At 34.2% G+C, this 27,455-nt stretch overlaps 4 protein-coding genes across 10 annotated transcripts; 3 read left to right on the top strand and 1 right to left on the bottom strand.

The window, feature by feature from the left end:
• The first annotated feature begins 3,979 nt into the window (after positions 1-3,979).
• Positions 3,980-7,072, top strand: LOC121209469 (linamarin synthase 2). The gene is made up of 3 exons (XM_041080168.1): positions 3,980-4,209; positions 5,406-5,914; positions 6,051-7,072. Exons 2-3 carry the CDS (start codon positions 5,410-5,412, stop codon positions 6,977-6,979), a joined length of 1,434 nt encoding a protein of 477 aa, XP_040936102.1. The 5' UTR covers positions 3,980-4,209; positions 5,406-5,409; the 3' UTR covers positions 6,980-7,072.
• Positions 6,684-9,130, bottom strand: LOC107932588 (uncharacterized). 3 transcript variants are annotated; one of them, XM_041080176.1, is made up of 3 exons: positions 8,970-9,130; positions 7,343-8,771; positions 6,684-6,964 (listed from the first exon to the last, which is right to left on the bottom strand). In XM_041080176.1, exon 2 carries the CDS (start codon positions 8,607-8,609, stop codon positions 7,524-7,526), a length of 1,086 nt encoding a protein of 361 aa, XP_040936110.1. In that variant the 5' UTR covers positions 8,610-8,771; positions 8,970-9,130; the 3' UTR covers positions 6,684-6,964; positions 7,343-7,523. The 3 variants fall into 3 exon arrangements, with proteins under 3 accessions (XP_040936110.1, XP_040936123.1, XP_040936116.1); XM_041080189.1 differs by having other exon boundaries at positions 7,343-8,656; positions 8,970-9,121; XM_041080182.1 differs by having other exon boundaries at positions 7,343-8,648; positions 8,970-9,120.
• Positions 9,131-11,394: 2,264 nt separating this feature from the next.
• LOC121209463 (casein kinase II subunit alpha) lies at positions 11,395-15,806 on the top strand. 2 transcript variants are annotated; one of them, XM_041080160.1, is made up of 10 exons: positions 11,395-11,868; positions 12,017-12,146; positions 12,241-12,435; positions 13,410-13,567; positions 13,749-13,839; positions 14,214-14,279; positions 15,051-15,133; positions 15,219-15,282; positions 15,375-15,443; positions 15,542-15,806. In XM_041080160.1, the coding sequence occupies exons 1-10, from the start codon at positions 11,504-11,506 to the stop codon at positions 15,596-15,598; spliced, it is 1,278 nt and encodes a 425-aa protein (XP_040936094.1). In that variant the 5' UTR covers positions 11,395-11,503; the 3' UTR covers positions 15,599-15,806. The 2 variants fall into 2 exon arrangements, with proteins under 2 accessions (XP_040936094.1, XP_040936097.1); XM_041080163.1 differs by lacking the exon at positions 12,241-12,435 and having other exon boundaries at positions 11,432-11,868.
• Positions 15,807-22,715: 6,909 nt separating this feature from the next.
• On the top strand, positions 22,716-26,941 carry LOC107944105 (casein kinase II subunit alpha). Of its 4 annotated transcripts, none has more exons than XR_005904602.1 (11): positions 22,725-23,180; positions 23,316-23,448; positions 23,543-23,737; positions 24,507-24,664; positions 24,863-24,953; positions 25,331-25,396; positions 26,151-26,233; positions 26,322-26,385; positions 26,478-26,546; positions 26,641-26,758; positions 26,892-26,941. XR_005904602.1 is itself a non-coding variant. In XM_016877926.2 (10 exons), the coding sequence occupies exons 1-10, from the start codon at positions 22,789-22,791 to the stop codon at positions 26,695-26,697; spliced, it is 1,305 nt and encodes a 434-aa protein (XP_016733415.2). In that variant the 5' UTR covers positions 22,716-22,788; the 3' UTR covers positions 26,698-26,941. The 4 variants fall into 4 exon arrangements, 2 of the variants coding, with proteins under 2 accessions (XP_016733415.2, XP_040936086.1); XR_005904603.1 differs by having other exon boundaries at positions 22,727-23,180; positions 23,319-23,448; XM_016877926.2 differs by having other exon boundaries at positions 22,716-23,180; positions 23,319-23,448; positions 26,641-26,941.
• The last annotated feature ends 514 nt before the right edge of the window (positions 26,942-27,455 follow it).

Here is a 27,455-nt window from a genome sequence, read left to right as displayed (position 1 = left end):
GTTGCTGTAGTGTCGTTTCCAACTCTGCCACATGAGCTCTTAACATCTGTTTTTCATTCTGGCTATCGTCCAAACTCTTTTTACAAGAGACTTCTCGAGCCTGAGCATCGTGGAACTTTCTTTCCCACCAATCAGCCCTAGCATTTTCCTCTTGGATTTCTTGCCTTTATTGTTTAGACGTTTTACCCAAGCCAGCATTTCTCATTGACTTATGCAGCTGCTTGTAATCAGTCTTCAGACTATCCAAGTCCTCCTCTACCTCTCTCTTTCTCTTTCTCAAATTCTCAGCCTCGGATTTTTGAACATCAACATCCAGCTTTAAGTATACTTTTTCCTCCTCCAACTGCTCTATTTTCCTTTCTAACTCCGAGGTTTTCTTTTCGAAGTCTTGCTTTATGATTTCTAATTCGGAGGGGACCACTCGTAGATATTCCTCTATCGATCGAGCTTCTTCTAAATTTGGCCTCGGGATATTGTCGTTAACCCTTCTACTCCACCATTCATTATATTCAGGAGTCACCATTAGATTCACAGCAACTCCATTTATCCGGTAAGTTTGGTTCCAGGCATTATAAATCTCGCGGCTCTTTTTCTTGGAGTCTTTCTCCCCATACGAGAACCCACTCTGAACTAGCCCCTGCGTCATCGGTATAAATTGTCTTGATCTAGATTGCCTCAATACAAGCAGAAGGGCGTATCCAACGACTCCCCAAATCCCCAACAAGGGGACCCAATCATAACTCCCACATCGGTAGAGAATCTCATTGGAAACCATCCAAGGGGCCTTCTATTCGATATCCTCCCCTTTGAGATTTTGAAGTATCGCCATCCATTTTTCCTCTGTTATGTCATCTCTTCTCGATATGGTCACTATCTCCTTCAAAGGTGAGTAATCTCCGAAAAAAGGTCGGTAAGAGGCATTTTCTACCCTCCGAAAGTGGCTGTGAAACTATACTAACAAGAGTTGTGCACACCCAATAAATCTGCCTTCACCTGCCCTCCGACATGCACTCAAAGATCTGAAAGTCTCAGCCAAGATTGTGGGAACATGAGTAACTCTTTTACCAAATCAGTCAAATAGATCGGCGGCTGCTTCATCTACATGCCTTAAAGCTTTAGGGAAAATAACCAAACCATAAACGCTCAAGGCGAAGGCATCAACTCTTTTCTTCATATCAGGGTGTGTCAGGATCAGCTCTCTCAAATTCTCCCAAGGGATGCACTTTTCACTGCCTTTCTGCTGGACTCGAGCTGAAACCCACTGCTTACTCATCCCAGTGATATTCATTAACCTCTTTACAAAGGTTGGGGTATTGATAGCTCTAGAAAAAATCTTATCAACTTGAAACCTCGGACAACAAAGTAAGGTTGTATATTCCTCGACAATAGGTGCTAGATCTACCTTTTCGAAAGTAAAACAACTGTAGGCGGAATTCCAAAATTGAGCCATGGCGCGGAACAAATACCTATCTACCTTAACATCGAGGAGACAATGAATATCACCATAATTACAGTAGAGTAGCTGCTTCATCTCCTCATCCTAGTGACTCCATAATTCTTTCAAGTCCTGAAGATCATTCTGAACCACACTAATACTGGTAAAGTCCCATAACTCCGACGTATACCCCTTTGTCAAACTGTCACCTTTCTCTAACTGTGTATTCTCCGACTATCTTTGGACAAACGCGTTGTCTTTCACTTTATCAATGAATTCGTTCTTCATGGCAAAACTTTCTATTAGTAATTGAACTGTATATCGACACCTCATTTTATGATGAAAATGTTATGCAATCACTATTAAAGAAAGAAGGAAAAGCACAAGTCAGAATTATGCATAAGAATAGAAATCAAAGCAATCAAGAAATTATCAAACGCCTATTCGGGAAACCACTAGGGCTAGCTGTAATTCTACCTAAGGCGGGTTCCTACAGCTCACTATATGTGGTTTAGTTCTAGAGTAAAGGTACCTGAACCAGCAGATTCTTCGACCCTCGCCCATTATAGGTTCATATGGATCAAGTTCGGTTCAGGGGAATACATTTCCTTATGCCCGTGTAAAGGTGAAAACCTCACGAAGACATAAGTACAGATGTATTCCGGAAGCAATCCCCTAGCCCATGCGGAGGTGAAAACCTCACGAAAGCATAGTTTCTCACTCCCACTTAAAAGGTATGACCACAACGGTCATGCAATATGATGCGAGAATATATAAAGAAATTCAACAGAAAAACAAACTCAATAAGGACACAGAAAATGCAAAGCGAGGATCGTGTATTTTTGGAAAAACCGAATTTCTAAATTTTAATAAGAAGACAGAAAATAATCAATTTACAGCTCGACTCTCTTATTGGTCCCCAGCGGAGTCGCCAAGCTGTCAAAACCATTTTTTTAAAAACAGAAAATCGACTTTTGAAAACGAAAAGTTGGGAGTCGCCACCAATCGTTTTTAATAGGGTGTGATTGGATCACTTCGAAACACGGTCGTTTTTAATAAATAAATAAAATTTTCAAAACGACGATTTTGGTCTGCGAAAATAGAAAACCGGTTCGGAGTCAGTTACGTACGAGGAAGGATTAACACCTTCGACACGCCCAAAATTGGTACTTAATCGATCAATTAGTGTCTTAAATGTCAAAAATTAAATATTTGGACAGAATTCAAAATGCGATCCTCTTTTATTGGCTTTTAAAACATTTAGATAAGTCAAATGTGTATTAAAGACCATCTCACCTTGAGGTAAAATATTACATCCAGTACGTTAGGACACAACATTTTTTACCCTCAAATGTGATCTTGCCTTTAAAACATGCGTTTTAGCTTTAAGAGGATATTCGAATATTCAAAACAAACAAAGAAAGCGAAACCCAGTACGTTAAGGCACGATCCTTTGAATTCTTCAAATACTGAATATTGCCTCGTTTAAAAATTTCAAATGAAATGTAATAAATAAATGAAATGTCTTTTTATAAAAAAAAAACTTGATAACATAAGGAATAAAACACGTGGCAATAACATCTCATGAATAATTTAAAATAATAACGATATGCAAAAGAACAACTTAGAATACATGCAATAACAGCACATCATATATTATAAAAATACCACCATTTATATCCAAGGGTTAATGCATAAGAAACCAATTTTAAAAGAAGTTTCAAATAAATCACCCAAATAAAATATAACAAGTTTTTTAAAATAAAATAAATAATAGGAAAAAGAAAATTTGGAAATATAACTACATAAACTATAAGAAAATTTTAAAAGGGTAATAAATATAAGAATTTTAAAAAAAATAAATAGGGGAAAAAATAATTTACCAAATAGTAACGTACAAATGAATTTTTAAAATAAATATTGTAAAGTAAATAATTTGAATGAAAGCTTGAATTGTATCAAAATAAAAAATAAGAAAAAAAATATATGTAGCATATATGAAATTCCAAAAAAAAATGCATAAAAGATTAAAAGTAAATAATATACAAAGTAATATATGCACAGGAAAAGCTTAATATAAATAATACATATAGTAGTAATAATAATATATAAATGTATTTCATATAAACAGGTACGCACATGAAAAAAATAATCACAAAAGTATGAAATCAAAATAATATATTGAAACATGATTATTCTAAAAAAATAACTGAAATTTAATTGAGAGGAAAAAACAAAATCCACAGGACAATTTATAAGTAAAACAAATTATTAAAACAGAATTTTGGGCTAAAATTAAATGCATATAAATGTTCGAGGTCTAAAATTGAAAATGCCCCAAATCTTAAAATACTGCACTAAAAGGGGAAGGCCAAATTGAAATAGCGTGCAGGTTACAGGGATAAATTTAAATAATTTAATAAACTTAACATGGCCCGATTGAAGACTAGCGCAAAGGAGGCGCCTGATTGCGCAAATTACCCATTGAAAGGTACAATGCGCGTGGATCCAGGCTAAAAGGCGCACTAATTTTTGTTTCCTTACCCACTGAAACTTATTTGTTTCCTTTTATTTTAACCTTAAAAAAAACTTTTAGAACACCCAAAAATTTAAAGCATCACCCTCCTTATTCATTTTTAAAAACAGAGTGAAAGCTCTCTACACAAACGCCAAATTCGGCGAGAAAGAAGGCCACTGTTATAGCGATGGACGAAATCCCCTGCCCGAATCTTCACATTTCCCAGGCATTCGGGTTCTAAATCACTAAGACCTAGGTAAAACCTTCTCTTTAATTCTTGTTTCAAATATATTTGCATAAAACCCAGTAAAAAAATAAGAAAGAAAAAAGAAACGTAAATATAAAGCAAAAAAAAAACCCAAAGAAAAAGTAAAGTAACCTTTAGAACTTTGAGTTTGATTTTTTTATTGATTCCTCTTTTGTGTGTATTCTCTATTTTCTCCAAAAAAAAAATCCCATTTTACATTGTTTTTGAAGGCTTTTATAACCTTTTTTTTTACAACTGATTTTCGTATTCGATTAAGCACGTCTCTGATGTGGGCTAGTAGTGGAGCGTACGGCTCGGTGGAGGCGAGCGACGTGCGGGGGAGATGCGCTGGGCGTGGGCACGAGTAGCAGCTTGCCTGAGGGTTTTCCTTTTGCTGGAAAAAGAAATTAAGTTATTGGGCTAAAAACTTGGGCTAGGATTTAGTTTATTTTTTATATTTTGAGCTTAAAACTGAATGGTTCTTTGGTTTGGGGGTTGTATTTTGGGTTTTAACAAATTTTGGGCCGGGCAAAAAATTAGGTCCAACAATAGGTATAATAACAAATTTAAATATAATGTCTTTAAGCTTGATTTGGAGTAAACGGGAATCCAACCAAATACATAAAAACTATGGATAATATCAAAGTCCAAACTTGCATATGTTGACTTTTAATGATACCCATTAATATATTATTTGGTAAAGATTAAATGACTATTGATCATGATTGGTGAATTATGCTTTTAAATTAACACTATTACTTATTATTAAAAAATTTTATTGCCAATACAAGAAGGGATTGTACGAACTATGATTTACTTATCTTTTTCTATTTGGAGAATAATAAATTAAATTTTTTCTCTTGATTTTTAATTTTTTTTCCGCCTGATAAAAATCAAATTCAATTAAAAATGCTAAAAATTAAAAAAAAACTATTTGTGATTTTTTATTAGAAAAAGACAAGGATGACGTGAAATCAGAATTTCATATTATCATTCCTCTTGCTAATGCAGTAACATATCAAAATTCTTGAGAAGCAGCTGATATTTTCTCAACCTCATCCAATGACAATTATTTTACACCATACTTGCCGACAGCTTTATCCTGTTTATCTTTATCCCCGCCACAAGTTAGGAAGGAATATTCATATATAGTATGTTCAACTTTCACCAGCTACTTGACTTCATTGCTTAGTTATTATTTGCAGATAGATGGGTTCAATTAAATCGCATGCAGTATGTCTTCCATTCCCAGCACAAGGTCATATTAACCCCATGATGCAACTGGCCAAGCTCTTGCACTCTAGAGGCTTCCATATAACCTTTGCCAACACCGAGTTCAATCATAGACGGTTGATACGGTTTAGAGGGGAAGAAGCTGTTAAGGGTCTGCCCGATTTCCGGTTCGAAGCCATACTCGATGGGCTGTCACCTTCAGATTCCGATTCCGATTTGACTCCGTCTGCTCCGGCAATTTTCAATTTCACACGAAATAATTGTTTGGCTCCATTCTTGGAGCTACTATCTAAGCTTAATTCCTCACCCCAGCTGCCCCCTGTTACTTGCATAGTTTGTGATGGAATCATGAACTGTGGTACCAAGGCAGCTCAACTCATTGGGGTGCCTTATGTTCAACTCTGGACTTCTTCAACCGTTAGCTTTCTGGGATTTCTGCACTACAAAGAACTAGCTCAAAGAGGCATTGTTCCATTCAAAGGTTACACATTTTATGTTTTCTTTGTGCTTTATGTTCATTCATAATAATCTCTTTGAGGTTCTATGTGTTACACGCACATCCATGCATATTCTTTTGCATATTGAAACAAAAATTTACGTTTTATTTTCCTTTGTAGATGAAGGCTTTGTTAGCGATGGGACACTTGAGATGCCCATTGATTGGATCCCTGGTATGCCTAACATGCGCCTCAAGGACCTTCCAAGCTTTATAAGAACCACCGATCCCAACGACATCTTGTGGAATTATGCCATGGAAGCATCACAAGAATGCTTAAAATCTTCTTCAATAATCTTTAACACATTCTATGAGTTCGAGAAAGAAGTGCTACAAGTAATTGCTTCCAAATCCCCTAATATTTATGCAATTGGTCCACTCACCTCCCTTAGTAGGAACCTACTTGAAATCCAACATAACTCACTAAATTTAAGCTTATGGAAGGAGGATACAAGTTGCATCGAATGGCTTAACACAATGAAATCCAAGTCGGTAGTGTATGTGAATTATGGAAGTATAGTAGTGATGTCGAACCATCATTTGGAAGAACTTGCTTGGGGACTTGCAAATAGTAAATACCCGTTTTTATGGGTATTGAGGCCTGACATTGTGATGGGTGAATCGGCTGTTTTGCCAAGAGAATTCATTGAGGCAATAAAAGGAAAGGGTTTCATAACAAGCTGGTGTCCCCAACAACAAGTGTTGTCTCACCCAGCGATTGGCCTTTTTTTAACACACTGCGGATGGAATTCTCTGTTGGAGGCTGTATCCGAAGGTGTGCCTTTAATTTGTTTGCCTTTCTTTAGTGATCAACAAACGAATTGTCGATATTCGTGCACCACATGGGGCAATGGAATGGAAATTAACCCTGACATAAAGCGTAAGGATGTGGAAGCTCTTGTTAAAGAGATAATGGAAGGAGAAAATGGGCAAAGGATAAGGCAAAAGGCATTGGAATGGAAGAAAAAAGCTAAATCTGCCATTAGCGTTGGAGGACCTTCTGTTACCAACTTTGATAGAATGATCAACGAGGCCCTACATCAAGGTTGAACATTAAAATCAGAAAAATTGCTGTATTGAATGTTGTGTGTGTATGCTTTTTTTATTTAAATTTTATAATACACTATTAATTAAATGGGTTAATATTGTGTAAATCGGCAATATACTTTTTTTAATTCCACAAGTAAACTTAAAAAATTGTTATGTATCTAATTTATTTTATAAAATTATTTTTAATATTTTATTATATTTTATAGGACACTTATAATCACTCTAACCCTACTTTGTAAATTGTAGATCATATAATCGGATTTGCAGGCATGAAAACTTGGAAGATGAAATTCATTATTTATAAATAAGTGTTCGACAAAGCAAATCGAAAACTATAGATACCAAAGTGAGATAGTTGCTAACCTATTCGAAACAAGTAGATTCAATGTAGTTGGGCTTCACCGTGTTAAAATGTCACTACTCCGGCATCGATCAGAGTGATGACCTATATACAATCTAAATCAGATTGACTCGAAGCTCTTGTAGCCTTTATTATTTACTTCATCTGTTAATAGTATGACCAAGATCCATGCTAGAATGGACTTCATAATCGAAATACTTCAAAATTGCTTGGGATGGAACCTGCTTCTGACCCAAATAATCGGGCAAAATACTGCTCACTTTCTAGGGCAAGCAAGCAGACCTTCTCGAGTTGTGTTGGCCAGTCTGCTCCAAGAATGAAGGGATTTAGCTCCATTGCGACTTGAAAGTCTAACATTGATGCTGAAATGTGCCGACTTTGTTTTAGGCCAAATTTCACGGGTTGCATCCTGTTCAAAGAGGACATGCACCAATTATGACCTGGTTCTATAAGTTTCTGTCCGGATCTCGAACTAGAAAGTTCCAAGCACGGTTTTATCAATCTCTTCAAGAAAACATCGAGACAATTGTTTAACACATCAGCGGAATCTACTGAAAAGCTTAATCCCTCCATCTCCAACTTCCGTTCCAACCTCTTTTTCAATGAACTGGTATCGGGCAGTTCACCTCTATAATGACAAGTCCCGGGAGCAGATTCCAATCCGCTCCGAGGAACTTTCCATGTTTCTTTAGCGTTGAAAGAGATGCCAAGTGGGGCTCTAACAGGACTCCTACTGTGAATGCTCGGACTCCCTTCAGCTTGATTAACTTCTTCTCCGTCCTCCACAGAACCGGGGGGTCTGCTACCCAATGAAAGCAATTCAGTCACACTCTGCTGTTGTTGAACTTTAGGGTTTTTCCCATGAGGCCCTAAAGGACTCAATCGGTCCCTCAACTTACGGTCTCGAAGATTCGGGGTCCGACCTTTACGAGGGGATTGAGGAATGTCTTTGCACAACGACTGAAGATTACTTCTCCGATGCCCATTTGGCAATTCAACACTTAAAGAACCTTCCAATTTCAATGCAGGATTCTTCGAAAACAAAGCATTTCGAATAATTGATCTAAGGAGATGGTTATGAAGATAAACATTCTCTCGCCCTATTGTATCAATGCAGAGCTTATCAAACTCGGGTTTTCCGATCTTAAGACTCAAAAATCTAGCAACCAGATGGAAATATTTCCCAGCATTTACACGACCAATCTTCCTTTCGATCCGAGATTTCAACTCTGAAGTATCTACACGAGTAAAATACCGATCACCCGGCATTTCGGTTCCAAAATTGCCAAGTTCCTCACCATCCAAAACCTAATTCACTATCCAGATACGAATTAAACTTAATTCTCAATCAAAATCACCAAAAGAAACCCCTAATTTCTTCTATAACGTAGAATTCAACAGGGCGACCAAATTCAAACAGTTCCAAAGTTGCTAAATTCAAACAAGATGAACAAAACCCAGATTAGAAACCACTAAACAAATGAATTAACTTCATTTAACTAATGAACCAAATCAAAAACCCTAAATCCACTAAAAATCATTACACTAGAAAATCCAGCTTTATTCATAAAACCCAGACAGTAAGAACCCAAAAAAAAACACTAAAATGGAGAGAAAGCAAAAACCCACCTGGATCAAGGAACTGTGCAGCTGAATTTTCAGTTGACATCAACTGAATTCATATGAAAATAATAATCATTATTATTGTCAGTCCATTTGAAACTTGAGAAAGTAGGGGGAAAAAAAGAGATTTAGGGCAAGAAGCAAGCAATTGGCCCTTTTTACTTTGGAAGCTTCTTTTGGAGTCAACAAGGTCAAAGGAACACGTGCGACAACTTCTAAACTGGATTGATTTTGTGTTTTCATTCGCGTGTTCGGTTTTGACCAATCAGTGTTTGCGTTTTGGTTAAATGCTCTATTAGTCACTATACTTTGGAAAAGTTTTGAATTTAATCCATGTCTTTAATTTGGGCCTTTGTAGTCCCTATACTTTTCAAAATTTAAAATTCGAGCCCTCATCAAATGATGACTTTTAAATTTATTAAGTTATGCTATTTTCAAATTTTGATATGGAAAACATATTATCATATGTGTAATATCATGTCAGCTTGTTATTTCCACATATTACTCAATAAAAATCCAATTAATGGATTAACAACTGTAATTTGTATCAACATTGAAAATTTGAAAAGTATAGAGACTTAGAATGATCAAATTTGAGAATGTGGAATTAAATCTACAACCATACGCATAGTATAAAACTAGTTATTGAATTTAACCAAATGAATTTAACAGCTACTGTTTGGGGTCAGGACTAAAATATCAAATTTTGAAAAGTGCAATGGCTAAATTTGACCAATTCGAAAAGAATAAGGACTAAAATTGATCAATTAATGTATAGGGACTAAATCCATAATTTTCGCAAAAAAATACAAAGACTAATAGTAGAATATTACCTAGAGTTTTTTGTACCAAAACAAGTGTGGTAAAAGAACCTCTAAAAAAAATCAGAGCAATTTAATTTTTGTTAATTTCGAATGTGAGCGACTAAAAATAATTAATTATTTTTTGCCAATTATACATATTTTTTAGGTATAATAACAAATTTAACTCTCAAAATTTACACATTTTATTAATTTGATCTTTATTTAACAAATTTAGCCAACAACATTTATACATTCTATCAATTTTTTATTGATTTAATAAATTTAGGTCGTGACATTAACATATTTTGTTAACATTTATATAAAACTATAAATATATATATTACATAAAAGAAGGTACGGAACCATATATGAAAATTTCGAGTTCTAAAATAAATCTTTTGAGTTCCTAAAGTATATTTAAAGTGGGTCCTATTTTTTAAATTAAATTTTAAATATGATTTTCTTGCAATTAATACTAACCATAATAAAATAATAATTTTTAAATAGTTACTAAAATTATAAGTTTAATCGGTTTCTTGCCCGATATTTATTTTTTTTAAGTATAGTAAACATATTATGTAATTTATTGAAAAAAATATATTTATAGTAAAAATTTAAAAAATATAAAAAAATCATCTCTTGCATTAAGTTTAGTTATTTTAAGATTTAATTAATTAATTTTTTTAAAATTTTGATTTTAAAACAAATATCTATTTCAAATTTTATTATAAAAAAATTAAAAAAGTATATTTTAATTAATATACATAATTAATCCGAGCAATGCACCGGATGAAAAACTAGTTACACCAATAAAAATATATACAATTGACCAAAAATATGAACGATTGCTTAATTTTTCTAAGAATGGTCAATTTGCTCAATATTAAAATTGAGAGGGATTGAATAGTTCTTTTACCAAAAAAGTGTTCTAAATTTGGCTTAATCCACCTCTGTCACAATTTTTTCTTAATGTGGTACTTAACGGCTTCTTTTTTGTCTAATGTGGTATATGTGTTTGACAAAATGCATAAATTTTAATATATAAGAGAAACAAAGCTAACTTTTACATAAAAGGAATACTTTCACGAAAACAAACTTTAAAAATATCAAATTATGGAATTATATAGTAAAAGATTAAACGCCCAATTTTATTAAACTATTAGTAAGTTTTCATTTTGATTATTCAACTTTAAAAATTTATAAATGATTATTAAATTATTTTAAAGACTGGGCTGTTAATTTTTTTTTCAAGCTAATATTCGATGATCAGTATGGAAGATCAATACCATCGATGAATAAAAGAACATATATTAGATCCAAATCTATCTAATAGTCAATATCAAAGATCGAAGATAAAAGTTATTTGAATTTTGCTTCGCAAAACTTTGACGTCCTAAGATATTTCATGAAAAAAAAAGAATTGTAAAAAGAAGAGGAAGGAGACCTTTTAATTGGCGTAAAAAATATGAATAGAGAAGCCATACAATAACAATTTAACGACTCAACAATTTAAATGAAAACTTTTGAATAGATCAACAACGATTTTGTAACCTTTTAAAATTGAATGACCAAAACGTAAACTTAGTAATAGTTTTGTAACATAGGTGCAGTTTACCCAAGATTGAATCACTGAAAATACAGGGACCTCTAATAGAATTTTACCAAGTAAAAAACAGATGGACGGGAAAAGGGGAAAACCTCCTCCCTCTCCTTTTTTGTGAGAGGCCAAAGCTGTAAATGGCCGTAAGGCCCTTGAATTTCACGACAATCTCTCTTCACCACCACCACCGCCACCGTCTCCGCCTCTCTCTCTTCTTCTCCCCTTCACCAATCTCCTCCTCTCTTGCTTCTACCCTTTACTTCCTCCGCGGAATCGCCTCCAAAACATCGTACTCCACCGTTTCTCAACAGCAACAGCAGCAACAAAAGCTGAGGAAAGAGCTTTTGTTGAAGGAGCTGAAAGAAACCGAAACCCTGGCGCAAAAGATCGGAAAAGCCATTAGGCACCCTGGCGTTCCTTCTAAGTCTAAGGTTTACGCCGATGTCAACGTTATTCGTCCTAAAGAGTACTGGGATTACGAGTCCCTAACTATCCAATGGGGGTATTGTAATATTGTTCTCTGTATTAATTTGGTGCTTGTGAAATTTTGAATCTTAAAGGTTTTTTTTTGTTTTTAAAATTTGTTTTATGTTTGCTGAAAATTAGGTTAAATTTAATTGATTGATTGCTTTTTTTTAATGTTTTAGCAGGGAACAAGATGATTACGAGGTGGTTAAGAAAGTTGGAAGAGGGAAATACAGCGAGGTTTTCGAAGGCGTTCATTGTACTGATAATGAGAAGTGTATTATCAAGATTCTCAAACCTGTAAAGAAGAAGAAGGTTCGTTCTCGGTGGCATTGTTTTGCTTCAATTGATTTTGTTTCTGTATTTGTGAAACTTGGTATGATAAAGAAAATGACTGCTTGGAATGCAGATTAAGAGGGAGATTAAAATACTACAGAATCTTTGTGGAGGGCCAAATATTGTGAAGTTGCTTGATATAGTTAGGGATCAGCAATCAAAGACTCCGAGTCTTATATTTGAATACGTGAATAATACGGATTTTAAAGTGCTTTATCCGACACTGTCAGATTATGATGTTCGATATTATATCTATGAACTTCTCAAGGCAAGTAAATGGATTACTTCTTCCTATATCTAATCATATATGCTTATTGACAATGAAATTGAAGTCGAAATAAGATGCATATCTGTAGGCCTAAGATCATATTTCTTTTATTATAGAATTCGAAGCTCTGTTGCAATGAAAGTTTAAATTCTAACCGAGGTGATAGGTTAGGGGCTACTTTGGGAGATAAGGGATGGTTTCGTTTGGTTCTAGAATCAACCTTCTAAGTCAAAGAAGGAAAAGTCTATTTTCTAGTAGATATGTATGTAGCGATTTTTCGTTTGCACTTCACAAATGCTGTTTTACTTATTGTAAAAATGAAGGAGGGTAATAAAATGATGATGAAAATGTATGTGAAAATTGTAGGGCTCATTCATACCTAGTATAATATATGCTGTGGAGCTGGACTAGTAGCTTCTTAGTAACATTGACTTGAGTCATTGGCTCTAGTTTTGAGAAATACTTGGAATGTACTTAGATATGTTTACATTTTGCTGAACGCTACAGAAATTTAAATGTATCTGAGTGATGATGGACAAAAGGTTAGAATCTTTCTTGATATTATAGCAACTGCCCACACGGTCTCTAGTTCTCTCTATTTGAATTAAAGGATCTTATACGAGCATGCTTATAGTAGTTCGAAATATTTAAAGCAACTGGATGACTTGGTTGTGGTTATTATTAGGCATAGGTTGTGTTGACTTGTGAGTAATTTTGTGAATATACATTTGCAATGTCAGGGATGCTCATATTATTTTAACAACTAAAATATTTCCTGTTCTGATTATGTCTAAAATTATTAAAATTCTTTGTTGGATGCTATTGAGCTTGTCATTTGCCATGGATTCCAAAACTCAGAGTATCTCTGGATTCCATATATTGGATCTTACTATGTAAATTTTGATGTTTTCCTCTTTTCTTTGGAAAGAAAAAGATGGTTCGATTGTTTGAATATCTTGAGCCTTTATTTTTAGGCATTGGATTATTGCCACTCACAAGGTATAATGCACCGAGATGTGAAGCCCCATAATGTGATGATTGATCACGAACAGCGAAGACTTCGTCTTATTGATTGGGGCCTTGCCGAGTTCTATCATCCAGGGAAAGAATACAATGTTCGTGTTGCTTCAAGGTTAGTTCAAGGGCTACATATTAAAAAATCCACTTTTTGCGGCATTCATATTTGTTTGCTTGGCACTTTAATCAACTTGTGCTTTTTAAGAATAAAGGGTTTTTTTCTATATCTAAAATTCCGCCCTCCATAATTGATGTGAACTTTTTTTCCGCTTTATCATTTCATTTCTGGATTGCAGATATTTTAAAGGTCCTGAGCTTCTTGTTGATTTGCAAGACTATGATTACTCTTTAGACTTGTGGAGCCTTGGTTGTATGTTTGCTGGAATGGTGAGTATTACCTTTGAATTATTTCACCTTTTTAAGGTGTTAATACACTTCTTCAGAGGTAGGCTTTTGGTGATCCTTACCCTGACACTTCATGTATCAAATTCTCCTCTTGTGCGTTTCTGACATTTGCGGTGTTATGCAAGTAGACCCGGTCATGCCTTTTGAAAGGCCAGAGCATGCGCTCAATTTTGTTCATTTGTGGAGCCTTGGTTGTATGTTTTTTTCCATGTTTTTTATGGGGTACAAGTCCTTATCTTGATCTGCTTGCATATTAAACCATGAGTGGCTGAAAGCTGAGGAGGATTGAAATTTGATATATTGCCAGGGTATTTTTCTCTCTTGAGATCCTTATTTTTGAGGGTTGTGCTATACAGATATTCCGGAAGGAGCCATTCTTCTATGGGCACGATAATTATGATCAACTAATCAAGATAGCCAAGGTATGAACTTGTGGATGTTTTAAGTAACACTGATCTTAGCACAACTATATTCCATTATGTACATCCCCATGATGTCATTGTCGAGGCTTGTCTAGCTGCTTCTTCCTCTTCATTTTGTAAAAAAACTGTTGCTGTTTTAAAAGAAAGGGTAAATTACACCTAAGGTTACTAAACTATTAGTAAATTTACGTTTTGGTCACTTAAATTGAAAAAGTTGCAAAATTGTTATTGAATTGTTTGAAAATTTTCATTCAAGTAACTAGGCTATTAAATCATTGTTGTATGACCTTCTTTGTTTTCACTGCCTACACCGATTGAAAGCTCTCCTTCCTCATCTCCTCTACAGTTCAATTTTTTTCATGAAACAATTTTAAATTTCACGAATCTACAAACCAATATTCAAATAGCTTTTGCCTTGATCTCTTACACTAATCGTCAAATCAATTTGGATCTAAGGTATGTTCTATTGGTTGATGAGTGTTGATCCACTATACCTGTGGTCAATTCGTTGTTTGGAGCTCGCTAGCCGGATTTTAAAGAATAAGCCTTAATAGCCTAGTGACTTAAATTAAAACTTTCAAATAGTCTAGTGACCATTTTGTAACTTCTTGAAGTTGAGTGACTAAAATGTAAACTTATAGTTTGCCCTAAAAGAAATTCCTTTTTTCTGTTATGCATAGACTCTTTTCATTGAGTGTTTAAAAGTGCTTTTATTTGGGGATATGAAATTCCTATGGTTCTAAAATAGTTTCTTTCTCTTTTGGTAATTAGGTTCTTGGGACAGATGAATTAAATGCTTATCTAAATAAGTACAGTATCGAATTGGATCCCCAACTTGCATTTATTGTTGGGAGGTTGGTATATATTTTTGTTTTGGATCGATGGCACAGAAGTACTGTTAATTTCAGTTGAAATGTATCATAATTTTTCTTGATACAGGCATAGTCGCAAGCCTTGGACAAAGTTCATTAATGCTGAGAATCAACATCTGGCATTACCTGAGGTAGCACCCAACTAGCTATTTCTTATACAATTCTGAATGTTCTCCCCGTATTGAATTCCATCTTTAACATGGACTTTTGTTCTTCTCGTAAGGCCATCGACTTTCTCGATAAGTTGCTTCGATATGATCATCTGGAAAGGCTAACTGCAAAAGAAGCAATGGTAAATCTCTTGATCTTTTTGAACATATAGAAGAATACCGGTGGTATCGAAGACACCTAGTCATGGGATATATGTGTTTTTTTTATAAAATCGTGCAGGCCCATCCTTATTTTTACCCGATTAGAAATGCGGAAAGCAGAAGAACTCTTACCTAGCATGCCAAATTCACAACAATGATGATGTCAAGACATGGCATCTTCTTTCTTCATATGCATGGTTAGATCCTCCTCCCTTTGTAGAATGACAGAAGATGAAAGAATGTCTTTTTTTCTTTATCTTTTTTATCTTTGTGATTTTCATGTCTCCCCCAAGGGAAATGTTTATGTTTCATTTTGAATTATATCATATTTGTGTGTTTTTGAAGATGAAGAACAATACTGACTTACATGTCTGATAATATTATTTTTGCATTAATATTTGACGTATAGTATATATATTTAAACACTTATTTCCTAAAAAAAAAAAAATAACAACATCGGGATTATGTTCCCACCATGTCACCATAACTTGATTATACGAAAGCTCATTTCAGGGGACTACATGTTATATGTTTTATATTTGGAATATAATAGGGTTAACTCAAACAATACATCCCCCAAAAATATTACATAAAATTTAAATTAATTTTAAAGATTTTAAAATATTTTAATTGAATTTTTAAAGTATTAATATTGTATCAAGCAAATCTTCTTCCATCAATGCAACATAATTTTGGGTGTTAAATGCCATCTTAGATTTTATATAGAGCATATTTAAAACACTTTATTTTGTTGCACTTATAAAAAAGAATTCTGACGATGCAATTGAAAATCAGGAGGGTTATTATTTTAACACGTTTTTATATGATAGATATAAGTATGTTTTAAACCTGATTTACGTGTTTTAAATATGTTACATGTAAGTTCTAAATGTCAGTTCTAAGTTAACATTTAACACTCTAGTTAATAACTAAATAGATGGAACATGGAGGCTCCCCTTGGTTAAGTGGAATAATGTCGACTTTAGTCCCTTTTAGATGTATAGTATTTAATTTAGGCCTTTTGTAAATAAACTTGTTACTTTTGGCCCTTCAAACTTTTAAAATTGGCATAATGTTAAATTCAGCCTTAAAATATTTATATTTTTTTGTCTATTTGACCGTTATTTATTTTTTGAACTAAATTTGATTTTTAACTTTTTAAAAAGAGTGAATTTACTTTTTTTTTTAATGGAAATGTTGATTAAAACATCAACTTTTCAACAATGTTGATGCGTAACTCGTGTGGCAGCTTACATGTACTTCATACTAAATAGCACTATTTTTTTTATATGTTACGTCACTAAATAATTTTAAAAAAACATATAAAAAGTTCAAAAAAATAGCATGGAGTACATGTGTATTGCCATGTCAGCTATCTTTGCTAAAAAAAATTAAGATTTTAGTCTTAATTTTCATTAAAAACTAACAATTTGACTCTTTTTGAAAGGTTGATCGAATGTGACTTTATTTAAAAGGTCGATGGTTAAATTTAGTTTAAAAAAAAGAATAAGGACTAAATTGACAAAAAAATGTAATTTTAAGGGTTAAATTTGACGTTACACCTTTAAAATTTTATTTGGTCTCCTTAATATTAAATTTCTAGCTTTGTCTTTGTGCAAAAAGACCTGATGGATATAATAATGGCACTCATTAAGAACTCAATTAAAGCGTTCTAAAATTTATGGATCAATTTAAATATTACATAATTTGGACATGTATAGGTGCAATTAAGTTATATATATATTGATGAAAATGTTAAAGTTTAAGGAATGAGTAAGGTGATGGAACAAAATTGATAAGTTTGAAGGAGATGATATATGCATCATTTGGAAGCTAATCAATGAGTACTTTGCCAACATCTAATGAGGTTTCTCACTTACACACGAGTTGTCTTTTGTCACATCCAAAGGGGCCTTTACTTTGCACACCAGAATGCCCATTGCAGACACCCAAAAGGGCATATCACCTAAACATAAAGAGGCCTTTCATTACATTGAATAAGCCCCCCGCTTGCTTACTAAAAGGCTTTTTTTCAACACCTAAGGGGCCCTTCACCTGTAAACCAGAAGGCCTTTGCCAATGCGTCAAGGGGCACCTTTTCGCATCTAAAGAGCCCTTAGCCTACACTATCAAGTGGGCATCCAAGAAGGCACCTTACTTGTATATAGTGGGCCTTTTTTCACATCTAAGGGAGCCCCTTGTTTACACACGCAAGGCAAAGAACCTCTTGTGCACACCATCAGGGGGCCACCTAAGGAGTACTTCAACACACTAAGGATTCCTCGCACCACAAGGGGCAAACCTTGCCCACACCCATTCTATGTAAGCTTAGGTATGTTTATAAAAACAAGAAAGATAGTCATAGGGTGCATGTTGTGTAGTTTGGTATGTATGGTTATATAGAGAAAAATTGAAGGCCAATGTGCGAAGGTTGGCCCTTTTGATTAAGGTGTGATGTCTTGTCCCCTTATTACCTTGAAGGCTAAGATGAGAGGTCTCGTCCCCCTTGATAGAATCAACAGAAGGCTAATGTGTGAGGTCTCGTCCCTTTGAGGGATTGGCAAAGTTGCTAAGTCTTGTCCCCTTTATGATCTTGAAGGCCAATGCAAGATGACTTATCCTTATTGGTAGAATCAATCAAAGGCTAAGGTGTGAGGTCTTATCTCCATTGAGGAATTGGCTAAAATGCAAGGTCTCGTCCCCCTTATGCCATTGAAGACCAAGGCGAGAGGCCTTATCCCCTTAGGTAGAATCCAACGAAAGTCAAGTGTGAGGTCTCATCCCTTTTTAGGAAATGACTAAGGTATAAGGTCTCACCCCTATTGGTAGGATCAACCAAAGGCTAAGGTGTGAGGTTTCATCCCCCTCAAGGAATTGGCTAAAGTACAATGTTTCTTCCCCTTTGTAGAATCACGGAAGGATGTGAGAGGCTTCATGCCCTTGAGGAATTGTATAAGAAACAAGGTCTTGTCCTCATTATGCTTTTTAAGATCAAGGTGAGAGGTCTCATCTCTCTTGGTAGAATCAATCGAAGGCTAGGGGAAAAGGCTTCACCCTAAATTATGTCTTTCATGTATTGGATCAAATTATGTCTTTCATGGACTTCTAAACCCAGGACTTACAATGTTATCAAACTCACTATCTATTTTTTATTATCCAAAATAAATATTATTTTAAATCATCATTAGCTAATAATATTAGCAATTAACTTTTATCACATCAACCCTAAATTTCGAGAAAAAACCACGACTGCATTTAACGAATTAAACAAATTCACAATCACCACTTAACTTTTTTTATTAATGAAATTGTTAGGATCGTCCCGAATAAGCAACAAACAAGTAGAAATAGTAGAAGAAATTGAGAAGATGAACACACAAATTTAACGTGGAAAAACCCCTCAAAAGAGGATAAAAAACCACGGGCAAAGATAATTTTACTATAATGGCAAAAGAATGAAGAGTACAAAAGATGGAGATAAAAACTAAACCCCGAAAACCCGAAAAACAAAGAACCCTCAAACGTAAACACAAAATTCTCTGAATGTGTTATGAGTTCTAATCTAATGGGTGTCCTTTTTAATTCTAAGATTGTAAAGGAGCCTATTTATAGGCTAAATTAGTAAGTCAAATAAACTATACTAATAAATGCTAAATATATTATACTAATAAATACTAAATCTTCTAGAAAGAAAATATATTTTGTTTAACTTGACTTGCAAGCAATCTCTTAGAATTTGGGTCACACAATTCTAACAATCTCCACCTTGACACGAATTCTTTCAATGCCATCTTTGCCAAAACCCGCCACGGGCCTATCTTGAACTATGCAGGGGATTAACTGAGTCGAATCTATGCTTAGAAGCTGGAAGACTTCTAGCCTTCGACTTGTGCACTGCCAAATCAAAACTAACCTGGGTCTGATTTTCACGAATACAGTGCCCTAACTTTTCAAAACCTGCATCCAAAAGAGAACCTCTCTTCAACGAAACGGTCATACCTTTTTTCCTCCTATGACCAAGTTGCCTCCGCTTCAAATGAGTTGACTTTGACTCCGTAACGGACGAGGGACGTCCGATTTCACCGGTCACTGTAGAACCTTCCAGAATATAAAGACTGCCGGTTCTTTTACCTTTTAACAAAACGAGAGCTCCACGAGATACTTTAATGTCGCTCGACTCGATGTTGATTCTGCATCCTTTCAAGTCTAAAATACTCAAGGAGATGAGATTCTTTCGTAAATCAGGTACATACCTGACATCTGAGAGTGTCCTAATCGTCCCATCGTGTATCCTAATTTTAACAGTACCAATACCGATTATTTTACTAGATGAATCGTTTCCCATGTGCACAACTCCACCTTCAACTGAACTGTATGTGGAGAACCATTCTCTATTGGGACACATGTGGAAAGAACATCCTGAATCTAGGATCCACTCAGACGTAAGCTTGGAGTTATCGCTCGTTGACACTAACAAGAAATCATCACCGCCTTCATCGACCAAATTAGCACCAGCTACATCTTCCTCGTTACTCTCAGCAGCTCTTTTATTTCGCAGTTTAAAACAATCTGCTTTGACGTGACCTAACTTTTTGCAATAGCGACACCTTTTGTCTCGTTTCTTTGATGCTACCAAAACGGAAGCTTGTCTATCTGCTTTGCTATTCAAATCAAACTCATTTTCGAGTTTGTCTCTACTCAACAAATGACCTTTCACATCTTCGAACGAGAGTTTGTCTCTGCCATAAATCAGGGTCTCCCTGAAAGACTTGTATGAAGAGGGTAAAGAGCACAATAATAGCATAGCTTGATCTTCATCGTCAATATGAACCTCAACGTTCTTTAAATCATTTAAAAGAGTAATGAATTGACTGATGTGATCTTTAAGAAGCTCACATTCGTTCATGCGAAACGTAAATAGACATTGTTTCAACACTAAACGGTTAGCCAGAGACTTAGTCGCATAAAGAGTTTCTAACCTTTTCCACAAGGCGAATGAGGTCTTATCCATCAATACCTCCTGCAATACTGTATTCGCGAGGCACAATTGGATTGCAGACAAGGCCTTTTCATCAAGCTCTTCCCATTTTGTTTGATTTAGATTCTCAGGCTTTTTCCCTGTAACAACCTTTTTCAAGCCATTTTGAACTAGAATTGCCATCATCCGAACTTGCCACAGATTGAAATTTGTCTCACCATCGAACTTCTCAATTTCAAACCTTGTTGCTGCCATCTCTGACCGGGCTGATCTATGAAAGTTAAACTAGCTCTGATACCACTTGTTAGGATCGTCCCGAATAAGCAACGAACAAGTAAAAATAGTAGAAGAAATTGAGAAGATGAACACACAAATTTAACGTGGAAAAACCCCTCAAAAGAGGATAAAAAACCACGGGCAAAGATAATTTTACTATAATGGCAAAAGAATGAAGAGTACAAAAGATGGAGATAAAAACTAAACCCCGAAAACCCGAAAAACAAAGAACCCTCAAACGTAAACACAAAATTCTCTGAATGTGTTATGAGTTCTAATCTAATGGGTGTCCTTTTTAATTCTAAGATTGTAAAGGAGCCTATTTATAGGCTAAATTAGTAAGTCAAATAAACTATACTAATAAATGCTAAATATATTATACTAATAAATACTAAATCTTCTAGAAAGAAAATATATTTTTGTTTAACTTGACTTGCAAGCAATCTCTTAGAATTTGGGTCACACAATTCTAACAGAAATGATGAAAATTCTTGGCAATTCACTTTAACTTTTATTAAATCAATCCTAAAATCAAATTAAACACTAAAAGTTAACTCTCGAGTTCAATATGATGTACGAGGTCTTTTTGGTATAATAACAAGTATCCTCATCCATTTAACTATATGAGACTAATAATATTCGGGTCGATGTGGTATTTAGGTAAAATATCTCCAATAATGATGACTTCAAAATTCAAATTTGGTCCAAATGTTAAAAAAAAAGATTTACTGTAATCTTTTCTAACTATTTTTTGCTTTTTCTTCAATAAAAATCGTTAAATGAAATATCAAATCTTATATTATATAATTTAAAATGAAAAATTTAAAGAAAAATGAATGTTGTGAAAATTTTGGTTTAGAGGTTTTCGAAGCTTTTATAGAAACAATGTTCGCTCTCTTTCCTTCAATTTTACTTTACCTTTAGTTTTTAATTTTAAAAGCTTCGTGACAACATTTTAAAGTCTATCACATAAGATTTTACATATAATTTAATATTTAAATTAATGGTTTCAATAATGGAAAGATCTGATTGACATAACATTGATAGTTTGGAATGTAATTTAGAACATTCCAAAAATTTTGGGACCAATTTAAAACGATGGTTATAGTTTAGGATGGTTTAGTGCAATTAACTCAACAAAATCCATTGTAACTAGAAGAATACCTTACTTCACATACAAGGTATTGTCTTGAAATAATTATACAAAAAGGGGTCATGGATATAAACAGCAAGCAACAAGCCTTCATGAATAAAGATGTTGTAATACATTTTTCATATTATATAATTTTTATAGACTTTGTATTATATCTTAATGTAAACTTTCATGTTATTATAATTATGTTGTATGCAAAATTGTGAAACACATAAAATAAAAGAAAAAAAAATTCTCACGTTAAGCCGATGTAATGGTAAGTGTCGAAGATTGGAGAAAAAAATTGTTTAGATTTTAATTCGTAGATTCTTGATATTTAAAATTTGTTTCATGAAAAAAAAACTAAGCTATAGCAAAGAAAGAGAAGAAAAGCTTTCAATTGGTGTAGACGATACGAACAGAAAAGGCTATACAACAACGATTTTAATGACCTAATGACTTAAATGAAAACTTTCTAATAGTTTAGTGACCATTTTGTAACTTCAAAAAGTTACAAACAACGATTTTAACTTTCTGCGAACAGAGAAGGCTATACAATAATAATTTTAACAACCTAGTGACTTAAATAAATTTTTTTGAATAATTTAATGATTATTTTTGTAACTTTTTGAAGTTACAAACAATGATTTTAACTTTTTGTAGATAGAGAAGGCTATACAACAATAATTTTAACAGTTTAATAACTTAAATAAAATTTTTTAAATAATTTAATTATCATTTTGTAACTTTTTAAGTTTAAATAACCAAAACATAAATTTACTAATAGTTTAGTCGGTAGACCCAAGATTAAATCGGGAGCTCTGCTAGAGTTTTACCAAAAAAAAATAGAAAAAAATATTTTAGATATCCGTCAACGGGTCAGCGCCTAGCGGCTAAAAGCCTCCTCCCTCTCCCTTTTTGTGAGAGGCCAAAGCTGTAAATGGCCATAAGGCCCTTGAATTTCACGACAATCTCTCTTCACCACCATCACCATCACCACCACCATCACCACCGCCCCCGTCTCAGCCTCTCTCTCCTCTTCTCCCCTTCACCAATATCCTCCTCTCTTGCTTCTACCCTTTCCTTCCTCCGCGGAATCGCCTCCAAAACATCATACTCCGCCGTTTCTCAACAGCAACAGCAGCAGCAGCAACAAAAGCTGAGGAAAGAGCTTTTGCTGAAGGAGCTGAAAGAAACCGAAACCCTGGCGCAAAAGATAGGGAAAGCCATTAGGCACCCTGGCTTTCCTTCTAAGTCTAGGGTTTACGCCGATGTCAATGTTATTCGTCCTAAAGAGTACTGGGATTACGAGTCCCTTATTGTCCAATGGGGGTATTATAATATTGTTCTCCGTATTCTTTTGGTGCTTGTGAAATTTTGAATCTTCAGTGTTTTTTTTTAAATTTTGTTTTATATTTGCTGAAAATTAGGTTAAACTTAATTGTTTGATTTTTTTTACTGTTTTAGCAGGGAACAAGATGATTACGAGGTGGTTAGGAAAGTTGGAAGAGGGAAATACAGTGAGGTGTTCGAAGGCGTTCATTGTACTGATAATGAGAAATGTATTATCAAGATTCTCAAACCTGTAAAGAAGAAGAAGGTTCGTTCTCGGTGGCATTGTTTTGCTTCAATTGATTTTGTTTCTGTATTTGTGTAACTTGGTATGATAAAGAAAATGACTGTTTGGAATGCAGATTAAGAGGGAGATTAAAATTCTGCAAAATCTTTGTGGAGGGCCGAATATTGTGAAGTTGCTCGATATAGTTAGGGATCAGCAATCGAAGACACCAAGTCTTATATTTGAATACGTGAATAATACGGATTTTAAAGTGCTTTATCCGACACTCTCAGATTATGATATTAGATATTATATCTATGAACTTTTGAAGGCAAGTAAATGGATTGCTTCTTCCTTTTTCTAATCATATATGCTTATTGAAAATGTAATTTAAGTTGAAATAAGATGCATACCTGTAGGCCTAACATTGCATTTCCTTTATTATTGAATTCAAAGCTCTGTTTAGGTTAGGGGTCACTGAGGGGCTACCGAAATTTAAATGTATCTGAGTGATGATGGACCAATGGTTAGAATCTTTCTCGATATTATACCAGCTGCCTACAGAGTTTGCTCTAGTTCTCTTTATTTGAGTTGAAGGATCTTATATGAGCATGCTTGTAGTGGTTCGAAGTATTTAAAGCAACTGGATGACTTGGTTGTGGTATTTATTAGGTATAGGTTGTGTTGGCTTGCGAATAATTGTGTGAATATACATCTGCAATGTCAGGGATGCTCATTTTAGTTTAACAACTAAAATATTTCCTGTTCTGATTGATGTCTAAAATTATTTAAATTCTTTGTTGGAGGCTATTGAGCTTGTCATGATTGAAAGATTGCACTAGGTTGTTGTCACTATTAATGTTGACTATTGCTATTTTGTGATATGAATTTATTGCATGCAGAACCTGTTAGTGATTAATCACAGCTCGTTGAAATTTAGCTGATGTTTCTGCATGTTCATTTGCCATGGATTCCAAAATTTTAATTATCTCTCGATTCCATTGATTATATCTTACAATGTAAATTTTGATATTTTCCTCTGTTCTTTGGAAAGAAAAAGATGGTTCACTTGTTTGAATATCGTGAGTCTTTATTTTTAGGCATTGGATTATTGCCACTCACAAGGTATTATGCACCGAGATGTGAAGCCCCATAATGTCATGATTGATCACGAGCAGCGTAAACTTCGTCTTATTGATTGGGGCCTTGCTGAGTTCTATCATCCAGGGAAAGAATACAATGTTCGTGTTGCTTCGAGGTTAGTTCAGGGGTTACGTATTAGAAAAGGTGCTTTTTGTGGCTTTCATATTTGTTTGCATGCCACTTGTGATTCTTGTCACTTTAACCAACTTGTGCTTTTTAAGAATAAAGGGTTTTTTTCTATATCTAAAATGTTGCCCTCCATAATTAATGTGGCCCTTTTTTTCCCCTTTATTATTTCATTTCTGGATTGCAGATATTTTAAAGGTCCTGAGCTTCTTGTTGATTTGCAAGACTATGATTACTCTTTAGACTTGTGGAGTCTTGGTTGTATGTTTGCTGGAATGGTGAGTATTACCTTTGGATTGTTTCACCTTTTTAAGGCGTTAGTACACTTCTTCAGAGGTAGGCTTTTGTGATCCTTACCCTGGCACCTCATATATCAAATTCTCCTCTCGCGTGTTTGTGACATTTGTGGTGTTATGCAAGTAGACCTGCGCATGTCTTTTGAAAGGCCGGAGCAGGCGCTCAATTTCAGTCATTGGCAATCTAGCAAATGGAATCTGTTTTTTTTCATGGTCATTCGAAGATGCTGCATTTTTATGGGATACAAGTGCTTATCTTGATCTGCTTGCATATTAAGCCGAGGAGGAGTGAAATTTGATATATTGCCAGGGTATTTGTCTTTCTTGAGATTCTTATTTTTGAGGTTTGTGCTATACAGATATTCCGGAAGGAGCCATTCTTTTACGGGCATGATAATTATGATCAACTAGTCAAGATAGCCAAGGTATGAACTTGTTGATGTTTTAAGTAACACTGATCTTAGCACAACTATATTCCGATATGTACATCTTCATTGTTGAGGCTTGTCTAGCTGATTCTTCCTCTTCATTTTGTAAATTTGGTGCTGTTTTAAAAGAAATGGTAAACAAAAATTGATGTTTTGGTCACTCAACGTCAGAATTATTCAAAAATTTCATTTAAGTCATAGGCTGTTAAAGTCACTGCTGTATAGCCTTCTTTGGTCGTATTGCTTGCACCAATTGAATGCTTTCCTTCCCCTTTTCTCCTAAAGTTCAATTTTTTTGTGAAACAACTTTGAATGTCATAAATCCACGAAACAAAATCCAATCAATTTTTTTTTTCCAATCTTTGACATTGATGTCTGATCAACTTGGATTTAAGTTATATTTTTCTACTTGTTGATGAGTACTAATTCACCGTACTAATCATCAAATTGTCTCTCAGAGCTTGCTAGTTGGACTTTTAAAAAAAAAATCTTAACCACCCGGTGACTTGTTCAGTGACTTAGATGAAAACTTTCGAATAATTCAGTGATCATTTTGCAACTTCTTGAAGTTGAGTGATCAAAACGTAAACTTACTAATAGTTTAGTGACCTTAGGTGTAGTTTACCCTAAAAGAAATACCATTTTTCTGTCATGCATAGACTCTTTTCATTGAGTGTTTAAAAGTGCCCTTATTTGAGGATATAGAATTCCTATGGTTCTAAATTAGCTTCTTTCTCTTTTGCTGCATTAGGTTCTTGGGACAGATGAATTAAATGCTTATCTAAATAAGTACGGTATCGAATTGGATCCCCATCTTTTATTTCTTGTTGGGAGGTTGGTATATATATTTTCTTTGTAGATCGATGGCGCAGAAGTACAATGAATTTCAATTAAGAAGTATTATAATTTTTTCTTGATACAGGCATAGTCGCAAACCTTGGACAAAGTTCATTAATGCTGAGAATCAACATCTGGCATTACCTGAGGTAGTACACAACTAGAAATTTCTTATACGATTCTCAACGTTCTCACAGTATCGTATTCCATCTTTAACATGTATTTTGGTTCTTCTCATAAGGCCATCGATTTCCTCGATAAGTTGCTTCGATATGATCATTTGGAAAGGCTAACTGCAAAAGAAGCAATGGTAAACCTCTTTATCTTTATTAACATATCTAAGAATACCGGTCATATCGAACACCCCTAGTAATGGGATGATTTTTTTTTATGCAATCTTGCAGGCTCATCCTTATTTTTACCCGATTAGAAATGCGGAAAGCAGCAGAACTCGGACCTAGCATGCCAACTTCACGATGATGATGTTAAGGCATGGCATCTTCTTCTTTCTTCATATGCATGGTTAGATCCTCATCCCTTTATAGAATGGCAGAAGATTAAAGTCTTTTTTTTTTTTGTGATTTTCGTGTCTCCCCCAAGGGAAATGTTTATGTTTTATTTTGAATTATACCATATTTGTGTTTTTTCTTTTCAGATGAAGAACAGCACTGAATTACATTTATGATAATATTATTTTTGTTTTAATTCATCCTTTTTAATGCTCTCTGTTAATTTCCTTTATCTATTAGTTAACTCTTACGTTATCCTTTTTTCCCCTTAATATAATTATTTGTGTTAATAAAATATTATGCTTTGTAAAATGTAAGATAAAGTTATGAATTTGATTCTCTATTATGCTCCAATGTAGGATTTAGTCCTGTGTATTTCAATTTGGCATAGTTTCGTCCCTGTACTTTTTATAATATCATTAATTAGATCAATGGTTTCTTTATTTTTATATTTGTTATTTATTTTGATAAAATGTTTGACGTGTTATATACATAAGACTTCTTTTTTAATAAAAAAACAACTGGATTATGGGCTAGAAAATGTGTTTTAAGAAAAATCCATGTAAATGTTGTGTTAATTATGATCACTAAATTATCAGGAAGAAGTTTATATTCCGGGTATTCAATTTCATAAATGTTATATAATTGTTGAGTTGTTAAAATCATTGTTATATGATTTTTTTTTTGTCACTTGTATCTTAAAGTTGTAG

Source organism: Gossypium hirsutum, chromosome A02, assembly GCF_007990345.1.
Source record: "Gossypium hirsutum isolate 1008001.06 chromosome A02, Gossypium_hirsutum_v2.1, whole genome shotgun sequence".
In the NCBI taxonomy this organism is placed as follows: Eukaryota; Viridiplantae; Streptophyta; class Magnoliopsida; order Malvales; family Malvaceae; genus Gossypium; species Gossypium hirsutum.
Note: the sequence above shows the minus strand (reverse complement) of the source record. Positions and strands in the feature narration are given on the sequence as shown.